Source organism: Paramisgurnus dabryanus, chromosome 10 (genome assembly GCF_030506205.2).
Source record: "Paramisgurnus dabryanus chromosome 10, PD_genome_1.1, whole genome shotgun sequence".
NCBI lineage: Eukaryota > Metazoa > Chordata > Actinopteri > Cypriniformes > Cobitidae > Paramisgurnus > Paramisgurnus dabryanus.
This window is the reverse complement of record NC_133346.1, coordinates 7542567-7556158: the sequence shown is the minus strand read 5'-3', so window position 1 is coordinate 7556158 and position 13592 is coordinate 7542567. Positions and strand designations below refer to the sequence as shown.

At 37.3% G+C, this 13592-nt stretch overlaps 1 protein-coding gene across 4 annotated transcripts; it reads left to right on the top strand.

Annotated features, from left to right (window-relative positions):
- The first annotated feature begins 1113 nt into the window (after positions 1–1113).
- Positions 1114–12675, top strand: cuedc1a (CUE domain containing 1a). 4 transcript variants are annotated; one of them, XM_073815934.1, is made up of 12 exons: positions 1114–1427; positions 1514–1672; positions 3770–4315; positions 4447–4577; positions 4993–5119; positions 7740–7971; positions 9755–9820; positions 10504–10593; positions 10715–10808; positions 11662–11720; positions 11814–11889; positions 11991–12675. In XM_073815934.1, coding segments are annotated over exons 3-12 (1182 nt in total). In that variant the 5' UTR covers positions 1114–1427; positions 1514–1672; positions 3770–4009; the 3' UTR covers positions 11992–12675. The 4 variants fall into 4 exon arrangements, with proteins under 4 accessions (XP_073672035.1, XP_073672034.1, XP_073672037.1 ...); XM_073815933.1 differs by having other exon boundaries at positions 1114–1672; XM_073815935.1 differs by having other exon boundaries at positions 1117–1672; positions 11817–11889.
- Positions 12676–13592: the final 917 nt, after the last annotated feature.

Sequence of the window (13592 nt, the reverse complement as noted above, 5' to 3'; positions counted from 1 at the left end):
GAAACCAATTTGAAATGATTCGAGCTTTGTGACATGGTGCATTATCCTGCTGGAAGTAGCCATCAGAGGATGGGTACATGGTGGTTATAAAGGGATGGACATGCTTAGAAACAATGCTCAGGTAGGCCGTGGCATTTAAACGAAGCCCAATTGGCACTAAGGGGCCTAAAGTGTGCCAAGAAAACATCACCCACACCATAACACCACCACCACCAGCCTGCACAGTGGTAACAAGGCATGATGGATTCATGTTCTCATTCTGTTTACGCCAAATTCTGACTCTACCATCTGAATGTCTCAACAGAAAATGAGACTCATCAGACCAGGCAACATTTTTTCCAGTCTTCAACTGTCCAATTTTGGTGAGCTTGTGCAAATTTTAGCCTCTTTTTCCTATTTGTAGTGGAGATGAGTGGTACCCGGTGAGGTCTTCTGCTGTTGTAGCCCATCCGCCTCAAGGTTGTGCGTGTTGTGGCTTCACAAATGCTTTGCTGCATACCTCGGTTGTAACGAGTGGTTATTTCAGTCAAAGTTGCTCTTCTATCAGCTTGAATCAGTCGCCCCATTCTCCTCTGACCTCTAGCATCAAACAAGGCATTTTAGCCCACAGGAATGCCGCATACTGGATGTTTTTCCCTTTTCACACCATTCTTTGTAAACCCTAGAAAGGGTTGTGCGTGAAAATCCCAGTAACTGAGCAGATTGTGAAATACTCCACAACAACCACCAACAACCATGCCACGCTCAAAATTGCTTAAATCACCTTACTTTCCCATTCTGACATTCAGTTTGGAGTTCAGGAGATTGTCTTGAACAGGGCCACACCCCTAAATGTATCGAAGCAACTGCCATGTGATTGGTTGATTAGATAATTGCATTAATGAGAAATTGAACAGGTGTTCCTCATAATCCTTTAGGTGAGTGTATATATCTTTTAAGTACGAAAATGAACTTTTTGGTTACAAAGGTGTACTTTTTGAAAGTGTCCCGCCCCGATGACAGCTTTGGTACCTTATGAGTGTGCTGTTAATTAAATGGTCTATCCTTCTAAACGTTCTTAACGAATCATTTACCACTGACAGCTGGATTAAGAAACATGATGGTTGCCATGGAGACGAGAGGCAAGACTATCATCACGCTTGCTGTCGATGATAATTGTAAATTGACTTAACAACCTGTCCTATGTTGCACAGATGATTCTCATCCCTTGCGCTCCTTTTGATGACTTCCCTGGCGTGCTGAGATCCCTTTCATAATTATCAATCACATCCTGTAGACGCTGTATGGTATTCCTGCGGTTTCATTGGCTCTGATCCATCTCAGTGGGTCAGACGGACCACCGCTTATCAGCTCAGTGGCTGTATTAACTACGGGTGACGTCAGCTCCTGTGTGTTAAGCAGAAGGGCACAGCCATCCTTCTTCAGAGGTACATCACTAAGCTGATATGGTGCGCTCGCTGACAAACTGTGCCTGAATCTGTGGCTATATTTAGCTCTGCCTGTTTGGTTTTAGGGGCAGATTAACGTGAAGAGATGAAAATGGGAGCGAGGGATATCCGTAACGCTCCAATGATGGAATTTATGGAGGAACCTGCAGCCTGTGATGGAAGCTAAAGGTTTATCTGGATGGTTGTAGCTCGTTTCAGGTGGATCGGTTCTCTGTGGATAGACAGTAAGTGGGAAATATATACATACAGCATATGGCTACGATACATAATACACATATATAAGGACATATATCTTAATGTACGTTTATAGCTGCATAAAATGTATGGCACATAGCCTATATGAGTGCAGTGTTTGGTCATGAAAGTGGCCAAGTGGGTCATATTTCCTAAATATATCTCCTTTAAGAGTTTCATGTCAATATTTTTCTGAAACATGCATAGGAAATCCTGTTCTGTGAATGACCCTGATCTATTGAATTCCCAATGGGGAACATCCACTGAATGACTCATGCTGTTGTGTGTGCGTGTTTTGTGAGATATATATAAAAACAGAATAAAATGACAAAAAATCTAACTAAAATTAACATGCAAATTAAAAAATATTAAAAACTAGCATTGCACTAGCAGGTAAAATGTCATACCCAGGTTTGAACCCAGGGAACATACATATTAATAAAAAATTGTAATGCATTGTAAGTTGCTTTGGATAAAAGCATTTGCCAAATACATTTAATGTGAATAACGTAAATTACAAAAAACTAAAAAACAAATAAAATGACCAAAAATCAAACTAAATTAAACAAAAATATTAAAAACTACAATTAAACTAAAATATAAACTAAAATAACCCTGCTGTACATACATAACTATACAAGAATTATGATGAATGGTGCTTAAAATAATTAAAGTCACGTCAACTACATAAATGTTAAACGTAAAAAAAAAATGGTGTACAAGCTTTGTCTTCACTTCTGAAATGTTTGTGTGTGTAACGATTCATGTAAGAAAAAAAAAAAATATATATATATAATAATTATTGTATAGTTATGTATGTACAGCAGGGTTATTTTAGTTTATATGTTAGTTTAATTGAAGTTTTTAATATTTTTTAGTTTGCATGTTTAATTTAGTTTGATTTTTAGTCATTTTATTTGTTTTTTGTTTTTTGTATTTAAGTTATTCACATTAAATGTATGTATTTGGCTAATGCTTTTATCTAAAGCAACTTACAATGCATTACAATTATTTATTAATATGTATGTTCCCTGGGTTCAAACCTGGGTATGACATTTTACCTGCTGGTGCAATGCTAGTTTTTAATATTTTTTAATTTGCATGTTAATTTTTGTTAGATTTTTTGTCATTTTATTCTGTTTTTTTACTTAAGTTGCTATTAAACTTTAAGTTATTCACATACATTAAATGTATGTATTTGGCAAATGCTTTTATCCAAGCAACTTAAAATGCATTACAATTTTTTATTAATATGTATGTTTCCTGGGTTCAAACCTGGGTATGACCTTTGTTACTGCTAATGCAATGATGTACCACTGAGCTTTGCAGGGGCATAAAGTAGTTTTTTTATTTTATTTAATAAATGTAGTGCCTCGAAATAATTTTAGTAACATTTGTGTGAATATTTAGGTCTGTATGTCATTTGATTTAATTTGTTTTTCATATTCTCAGTGTTTTAATAGTTTTAGTTAATGATAATAACCCTGATGGGCAGTTCTAATGTCCCTATGTTACATATGTATTAATTGACATATTAAAATATAATGGGTTTTTGCCTTTCCATACTTTTGGATAGTTGACATGTTCTTGCATGTTTTTATTGTTTCGTACAGCATTTTGTCAATTGTTTTCCAAGTATTATACATTTTATACAATTATACAACTTTCATTATGTCATTATTAATCTAAAGAATATGTGAACATACTTTTACATTTTAATTTGTCTATTTGAAGGACCATTAAAATTATATGAAGGGAAAAAAAAAATGGCAAAACCATGTTATGTGTCAACAATATTTACACAAACATACACTCAAAAAAAAAAAAAATGCTGGGTTATTTTCAACCCAATGTTGGACCAAAAAGGGACAAATCTAGCTGCTGCATGGAATAAATGAACCAATAATGGGTTAAAATAACCCATAGGTTATATTACAAGCCAGGGGGTTGTGTTTGTCTCTTTTTGACCCAACGCTGGATTAAAAATAACTCAGATTTTTTTATTATACATTTTAAACCTAAAATGTTGATAAAGTTTATACCTTTAACTGAAAAACAATGGTTAACATTTTGCTGTTGTGATATAGGTCAAGAGTGAGTTTGTCCCCTGAGGGTGACTGAGGGAGTGAAAGCAAGGCATTCTGGGATTCCAAGCCCCTGCCCTGGATGAGTCTCCGCCAGCATCAGCAGAGGAAGATTTTGCTCAATGTTGCCTCTTTATACCCCGATGCTCAGCTCCAGTGAAATCATGAGTGAATAACAGGGGTGGCCGAGGTCAAGGGGTGGGGCAGTTCTGTGTGGGAGGAGTCAGGAAGGTTCTGTAAGTGATGACCAGCCTCTTTCGACGAGGTAACGCGAACGGTAAACATGGCAACAGTACGCAGGGTGGCGATGTTGCCTCGTCTGAGCTTAACAACAGTAGGCCTCCCCGTCAAGTCAGACGCCTCGAATTTACCCAAGCTATGGATGACTTTAAGACTATGTTTCCCGGCATGCAGCATGAAGTTATCGAATGCGTGTTGAGGGCCAACAATGGTGCCGTGGACTCCACAATTGACCAGCTCCTGCAGATGAGCCTGGACAGCCAGACCACCGATGACAGCTCGGATTCAGAGGATAGCACTCCTGCAGAGGTTTGTTTAGAAATCTTATAGAGATTGGTCAAGATCTATCGAGATTTAAAATATATTGATCATCATATTGTCAAATTACCATATTATGATATGGTCTAAAGCATGCCTGGGACTTTTAAACTCCATTACAGATCCTGGAAAGAAGGTTAGAGGCAGACAGCTCAGATGAGGAGCCTCCACCTGTCTATCCCCCACCCTCCTATGACATGCACATCTATGATAGAAAACATCCCGCTGATGTACCATCCACCCCACCTCCCAGGCAAGCCGAATGTCTGTGTTTTCTATTTGTGGAAATGACGAATAAAAATAAGAGTCAGTTTGGTCTCTCTGAAAGAGATGTTGTGTCTGCTTAAAAGGAAAAATTCCCCTCTGTTGAAATGTTTGTTTAGTCTGGGCCTCAGTCTAGTTGTGTAAACATTTTAAATAGCCACTTTAGGTTAGTGAGTTTCAGACTTTTATGTCTGGTAGTAGTTTGATTTACTATATCAACATCTTGCAAATCTATAAAGAACGGCTTTTACTAATTTAACTGTGCCTTTCTCCAAACTAGTAACTATTGACCAGTTAGTCTGTTAAGGCAGTTGTGCACAATGAAAACTAAACAATAACTACTAGTTACAATAACATAACTAGTTTCAGATGTGAGTTTTAATTTATACTTAATGTGTTGGTAGGTTCAATGATCGCCCTCCTTCAGGGCATCAGCATGTTGGAGGATACAGGAACTGGAATCCACCGTTGCTAGGCAACCTCCCCGATGACTTCCTGCGGATTCTGCCTCAGCAGTCAGAATGTCTTCAGGTAGATTTATGAGTTGTCTAAACTTAGGCTGTTTCACAGCTGTGAAACTGGGTGGCCAAGCACTGTAACCAAAATTGGCTCAGATTCTTATTGGCCTGAGCCGAACAGATTTTTTTATATTTGCCTCTATTCAAAAGGTATGATGGTACAAAAAAATAATGTTGACCTAAAATTATATAAGAGGCTAAATCTTGGCCATACTTTGATATATTGAAAAAATCTTGACAAAACAATGATTGATGGTAACTTGCCAAATTTGGGAACATTGCCATCAGCAGGTTAAGAGATTTAAAGAGCACCTATTTCATTGATAAAAAAACTTATTTTGTGTATTTGGTATAAAACAATGTGTTTGCCTAGTTTATGGTTAAAAACACATTATTTTCCATGTACCGTACATTTTTGTAGCTCCAGATTTCACTTTCTTTCTGAAACGCACGGATTTGAAAAGCTCTGGCCAGCTAATCTGTACGTTGTGATTGGCCTGAATACCTCTGACCTCGGCTGGAAATGTGATGCTCCTTACCATGTTTAAAAGATTCGGTCACAATGAAATGCTAACAGGAGTTAACTTGCCTACGATCCATGTGTTTGTTGTAGTTCAAGAAAAGAGATTTACGTTGGAGACGATAACTTGCGTCATCGTTTACATTGGGGTTTGTACCTTTTGCATATTGTTAACATGTACTAATACACACTTACACACCAAAGGAAATTTTAAAACATGAATCAGACAATAGGTGCTCTTTAAAAAAAAATGCTATTTTAAAATATATATTTTTTAAATGTTTAAAATTTTAAAATAAAGTATTAATTCTTTGTCCTGCAAATGTTGTCCAAACTTGGCTGAGAATATGTGCCACACAAAAATTATAAAGCAGATTCTCCCTACCATTCCCTACCATTGACCCTACCTCTGTTTGTCACCTTCGCTAATTAATTCATCATGCTAATCGGTTAGCCTGCTAGTGATGGGCTATATTTTTACGTAGCTAGCATTGTAAATTCTAGGCTGTGTCCGAAATAGCTATACCCTCATTTCATATTCCCTAGATTAGTTTGTTAATTTAATTTATTTAAATAAATGAATGAAGGCGAATGAGTGAATTCAGACCCTAAATGCCCTAAGTGTTGCGGACGCCATCTAATGTAAAATGTTTTTCTGTAATGTACAATTACAGAAAAAAACTGTATTTTGTTTTATGGAAAATTTCAGTAATTTATTGTGCCCGTTATTTTACTATATTTTTCCGGCACCCCAGCTGCCGCAATTTAACTGTTTTTCACAGATTTTTTACAGTTTTAATGAAAATGACAGAAAAAACTGTATTTTTGTATTACGGAAATTTCTGTAATTTATTGTGCCCGTTATTTTACTGTATTTTTCCAGCACCCCAGCTGCCGGAATTTAACTGTTTTTATGGATTTTTTACAGTGTTAATGTAAAATTCAAGATAAAACTGTATTTTTGTATTACGGAAAAATTTCAGTTATTTATTGTGCCCGTTATTTTACTATATTTTTCCGGCACCCCAGCTGCCGGAATTTTACTGTTTTTCACTGATTTTTTACAGTTTTAATTTAAAATGACAGAAAAAACTGTATTTTTGTATTACGAAAAATTTCTGTAATTTATTGCGCCCGTTATTTTACTATATTTTTCCGGCACCCCAGCTGCCGGAATTTAACTGTTTTATGGATTTTTTACAGTGTTAATGTAAAATTCAAGATAAACGGTATTTTTGTATTACGGAAACATTTCTGTAATTTATTGTGCTCGTTATTTTACTATATTTTTCAGGCACCCCAGCTACCGGAATTTTACTGTTTTTCACTGATTTTTTACAGTTTTAATGTAAAATGACAGAAAAAACTGTATTTTTGTATTAAGGAAAATTTCTGTAATTTATAGTGCCCATTATTTAACTGTATTTTCCCGGCACCCTAGCTGCTGGAATTTTACTGTTTTTTACTGATTTTTTTTACAGTGTAAACTCATTATTGCGGTGCATTATGGGATAAAATAGGCCTACTCAATAATGTCCACCATAATTTCAGACACCACTGCAAATGCCTGTACCCTTCAAATAGTGCACTATTTACAGGCCCACTGTGTAGATTTTTAGTGGCAGGTAGCGGTGAGATTGTGAATTGCAACCAATGGCTCAGTCCACAGCTCACCCCTTTCGTTCGAAATGCATAGTAAAGCTACGGTAGCCCCCACAGGACATGTTTGTCGGTTTTGAGCTACTGTAGAAACATTATGTCACCATATGGCGACTTCCATCTTTGTGGACCCGCGGTGTATGTAGATAAAAGCGGCTCATTATAAGGTAATAAAAACAAAATAGTTCATTATGTAAGGTCTTTATACACCAATGATAATATAGTTATGTATATTATATTGCATTTCTGTCAAGAGATCCTTATAAAAGTTACACAATGCACCTTTAAGGGTATAGGAAGCAATTTCGGATACAGCCCTAGAGTATGTCTACAAAGTATATAAGACTTTATCATATGATACGTCCCTTTAAGCCGGATAAGGGATGACCTACATAAAAGGCTTTTATGTGTCAAATCTGTAACAGTGTGCTTGGTGATTTTTATCTTTTAACAGCGATCTCAAAGTGGTCTCTCCCAGCCTTCGTCTTCCTCTTCATCCTCCCTGTCATCTCTAACGCAGCTCTCATCCAGCAGCATAGTCCCTTCGGGTGGCACTTGGTCATCTGACCCAGACCGAAAGTTGAAGCAGTACTTGGAAGATGAACGAATTGCCCTTTTCCTGCAAAATCAGGAGTTCATGAAAGAACTACAGCGTAACAGAGACTTTCTCATAGCTCTGGAGATAGGTACATACACACGCATACTGGACAGATGTTAATTTTTAATATCGTATCCAGGAGGGCCCTTCAGTTAAACTTTAATATACATAATCTACTGCACTATTTCTTAATGAGCCACTTTGCATTTCAAAGATTAAATTTGTCCAAACAATACAATAATGTAGATGCGTCAATAACACCCCCTTACAGACACAGTCATATTTTCTCAATGTGAGGAAAAACATTTCACACAATGCTTTTCTGAAATTGATGATCATTGCAGTCAAACTCCATTTTTAGTCTTACACTCCTACAAATAAAGGTGCTACATGATGCCATAGAAGAACTGTATGGTTTCATAAAGAACCTTTCTGTGTCACAAAAGGTTCTTAGAAGGGGTAAAAGGTTCTTTATACTATAAAAAGGTAAGAAAGAAATGCTTCTTTCAATAACCTTTGACTCAATGGTTCTTTGTGTAACCAAAAATTGTTCTTCAATACATTGTCAGAACAAATGGTCATAAAATAGTCCCTAGCTGTCACTGGGGTTGTACTACAGACTGTAAAAAAGATGGAGAACGTGACGCCACTTCCTTACAATGTCATGAACTGAACGTAAAATGTACGACGTTGGGCGCTGACATGTTACGCAAAAATGTGAGTTTGGAGCCAGGGCATGCGCAGAAGGAATTGTCTGTGGAGCCCGGAAGCAGAGCCCCCATATCAAAATTCCGCCCAAATGCTCACATGCCCAATTCAACCACGCCCCTTGAACGTCTCATTTGATTGGCTTACTAAGATAAAGTCAGTTAAAGACGGGGTGCATGATCTCTGAAAGCCAATGTTGACATTTGAAATCACCCAAACAAACACGCCCTTACCACAATAGAATCTGGACCTTCCCCAGATTCCCGCCCCGCCCCACACATACGCAACCCAGGCAACGATGTTGGTTAGTAGACACGCCCCTCACTTCTGATTGGCTACAAGTGTGTTTTGGTAGTCCGCCCGGCTCCCTTTTCCAGTGATTTTCAAAAATTCATGCACCCCGCCTTTAAATACAACTCATTTTGTCGTTGTGAAATAACACAGAAATCGAAAATTAATAGTTGGTTATATCTTCAATCTTTCATCGAAGCTCTGACAGTCCGCTCAGCTCACAAATTTCAATCCTACAGACAAGCCTCGTTTCTATAGCATCAAATTACTAGCTAAAATGAAACTTATCACAAAAATTAACATTTCAACATATATCGGATAACATCTACCTTAAAGGACCAAAAGCATCTAATTGGAAGTGTAATTTATTTTTGTTTGCATGGAGAGAGCGGGGTTTATGACTTGTAGTGTATCCAGCCACCAGGGGGCGATCAAAAGCCAGCAGCATCACTTTTCTGGATGAACAGTATGTTGAGGCACACCCGGGTATACCTTTACACCTAAAGAGTGCATATTAATATCTCAAAGGGACACATTGGTACCAAATATATATACACACCTAAATGGTACATAGGACCTTTTTAAAGGGTAATGCCCCAGTGACAGCTTGGGACCAGTTTTTGGGCCCCATTTTCTGAAGAACCTTTTGTATGCCTTTATTTTGAAGTTCATATATTATTCTTTTCATTTTCTCTTTATAAAAAGGATTTGTAATCGTATCACCCCAGTGTTATAAATCCTGTCTTTCCGTTTTTCATATTCATGCATGTACATCACACCCTGCTGCATGTGTGCTTGAAAGTGTATGAGCAGCTTTTATTTCAAGCACACTGCTCACTCAGGAGTGGCTGAACTTCATCTCTGTGTTTTAGATCGTCAGACGTGTGAGAAAACACAGTGCGGTCACTCGTCTGTTTGCGAGGAGAACTCCACTGAAGGTAGATTCCCTTCATCTTCATCTATCATGGCCTGATTTTACATAGCTTCATTTAAACCCATCTCTGCCTATACCACACATCTCATACACCAGCAGTATTACTTAAAGGGATAGTTCACCCAAAATTGGAATACCCCATGATTTATTCACTCGCAAGCCATCCTTGATGTATATGTATATGACAAAACACAAGCGGAGTTATACTAGAAAATGTCCTCGCTGTTCCAAGCTTTATAATGGTAGTAAATGGTGCTTTTGATTTGAAGCCTAAAAAAGTCAGAAGTAATCCACAAGGCTTCAAGGGGTTAATAAAGGCCTTCTGATGGCAATCGGTGCAATTTTGTTAGCAAAATATCAATATTGTAAACTTTTATAAACAAATTAAAATAACTAGCTTCCGGTAACAATCAACAATTGAAAGGCGAATTCTGTTCAGGAAGAACGTGACCTTTAAATTATCCAACAGTGCCTTCTAATGTTTGGACTTCATTTATAACTGAGTGAAGAACACAGTGTTTTTCCAGACTGATGCTGGATGTTCACAACTATACACACCTGACATTGCGTTATATGCATTTGCTTGTCCTGAAAGCGTATTCGTGGTCACTCTTGTTAATAACTGAACTTGTATTTGGCACTTCCGTATTCTGCGTCTGTGTGAAATCACTGTGACTCTTTATTAAGGTGATAACTGCGCTTCTGGCTCTGAAGAGGTCTGCTCATCTGGCACTGATGATGCCTTATTCATGGAGAAACTCAAGCACATGGGCAAATGTAAGACAAACACACAGTATTACAGTAGGTTACAGTAATACCTCAAATCCACGACAATGAATTTAATGGTCAAGCATATTTAACTGATCATGCACCCATTTCTGAGCACTGTTTCCTGCAGCTACAAGAAAGAAGCTTTTTGAGATTGCTAGATCTTTCTCTGACAAGACAAGAAAGAAGAAGTTCAAGAAGAAAGCTCTGTCCAAACACCATTCATATCCTTACCATGTAACACCAACCAATGCCATCCAGTCTCTACCAGGAATTCATCTTTTTATTATAGCTGTGTAAAGATTTTAATTGCATGGCCACAATGCAATGTGGGATGTGACGTGAGATGTGTTGGTTGCGATGCAAAGTCTTGCCGCTAGATGCCGCTACAAATCTACACAGTGGACCTTTAAACATCTGGCAGACCACCGTTTTTCAATATTTTACTATGTTGTTACCTCAAATTAGATGAATTAATACATACCTATCTTTTTTCAATGCGTGCACTTAATCTTTATACAGCGCGTCGTGAATGTGTTAGCATTTAGCCTAGCCCCATTCATTCCTTAGGCTCCAAACAGGGATGAATTAAGAAGCCACCAAACACTTCCATGTTTTCCCTATTTAAAGACTGTTACATGAGTAATTTTTTAAGCGGACATCATTGGCGGATGATCTTACTGCTCACTGACGTCGAAGTGCTGCAAACTAAGTGCTCTTCCGTCATACAAAATAGTTCTCCTTTTTTATCCTCTTAAAAAATCGCCACGTTTTATTTTGTGCTACCATACTTACTCGTGTAACTACTCATGTAACAGTCTTTAATTAGGGAAAACATGGAAGTGTTTGGTGGCTTCTGAATTCATCCGTTTGGATCCTAAGGAATGAATGGGGCTAGGCTAAATGCTAACACATTCACGATGCGCTGTATAAAGATTAAGTGCACGCATTGAAAAAAGATAGGTATGTATTCATTTGTCTAAGTTGAGGTAAGAACATAGTAAAATATTGAAAAACAGTGGTGTTTTCCTTTAATCCAAACTCCTGCTTTTGCTTTGGTCCTTGACTGTCTCTCACCCTGGGCTCTGCCACCTCCACCGTTAATCTGCTGGAAGATCTAGAAGGACCTCCACCAGGTAAATATTCACTGTATCCCTCAGCAGATTTATAGGATGTAGTGAGTTTGTGTATGCAATCATGTAAAGTCCATGTGTGTATGTGTTTGCAAGCAGAGAATGACAGCCAACGCAAAAGGCTATCGGGAAGAGATGAAGGGGAGGGGTCAAATAAGGCAGTGACATCATGGTAATGTCACCTTGTTTGTGTTTTGTACATTATCCCTTAATATATGTTTTTGCTGGTGTTCTTTTACCTTGACTGAGTTTTTCATTTGTGGTCTCTGACAGATCCTGGCTCTCTTTGACCATTTCAACAGCCCTAAAATTGAAAGCATCATCAAGATGAAGATTTCACCCATTAGTGTCATGCAATGCTTAAATCACCCGAGCCATTACTGTATGTAATATTCTCATTCAACAGTCTCTCGTTCAATGTCTGACTGCCATGCCGTGGGATTCAGGACTCAAAAAACCATAAGCACAAAACCTCATCATCACTCAGCTAGATGTTATCTCAGGATTATGATCATAGTTTTAGTAATTGCTCTCTCCACTTATACACAAAAAAACTTATTTACCAACCCACAATCGTATTTAATAGGTAATGTTACATTGATATCAGCTGTTGATTAAAGTAGCTATCAAATTTAGTTAGTGTATGTTTTCAACCCACCCAGAATGTAAAATCATCCTCAACATGTTTTAGATTTCATTTTAGAAGTCATTAATGAAGGAAAACTCATCAAAAGGATTTGAAGTAGTTTTGTGTAGCCAGCTTTTATTTGCTGACTGTTTTCTGGTGGTTGTTTGTATTTACACTGGGACAGTAAATTTATCTGATGTTTATCAGCTCTTTCTAATTTTTCTTTTTCGTGATGTGGATTTTCAAGAGGATTTGTTAATAAATTAGGCTATTACGAAATGTTTGCCTGTGTAACTGTTCACACAAAATTAAAATCCTGCCATTATTTACTCATCCTTATGTTTTTCCAAAACATACAATATGATGATATTTCCCATGAAATGCAAAAGGAGACATTTTATAAGAACAAATAAGTATTTTTGAAGAATTTTTATACATAAAATCACACAACTTGCACAAATTCAGGTGAATGACTGTTTACAGTACTTGCAGTACCTCAACTCTCCAGTAGATGGAGCTAGACACTAGTGCTCCTAAAGGTTAATCCCATTATTTCAAACATAATCTTTCATCACTAGGTTACCTTATTATTATTACTGCATTATTCTAACCCAAGATAGTTCACCCAAAAATAAAAATACTTTCCCTCGTGTTTTTTTTTTAAACCTGTATGAGTTTATTCTGTTGAACACAATAGAAGATATTTTAATAAATGATGATAAGCAAACAGTTAATGGTACCCACTGACTTCCATAGTAGGAAAAACAAATACTATGGAAGTCAATGGATGCCAACAACTTTGTGCTAACCATCATTTATCAAAATATCTTTTTTGTTGTTTTTTAAACAGAATAAGAAACTCATACAACACAACATGATGTGAGTAAATATGCCAGATTTTTCATTTTTTGGGTGAACTGTCCATTTAAATAGCCTACCTGTGGGGCATTTAAAGACAGGTCACGTGATTTAGTTTTCACTGGTGTCTACAGATTAGGATTATTTATAGCCCTGTCTGTCTACCTCAAACCCCCATAATGCACCTCAGGGTCTCAGAGATAATCCCTATACCTGATCTCATAATAACAGAAATAGGACAACACCCATTATAGCTCCTGCCACTCATTCACAAACCATCTGAAATATGACTAAAAATACATTCAGGGACTCACCGAAAGCCCGTGTAACATGGATGATCTCTGCCATCGGATTCCTCACAATCTAATTTAATCTGCTGTATCCTGGGA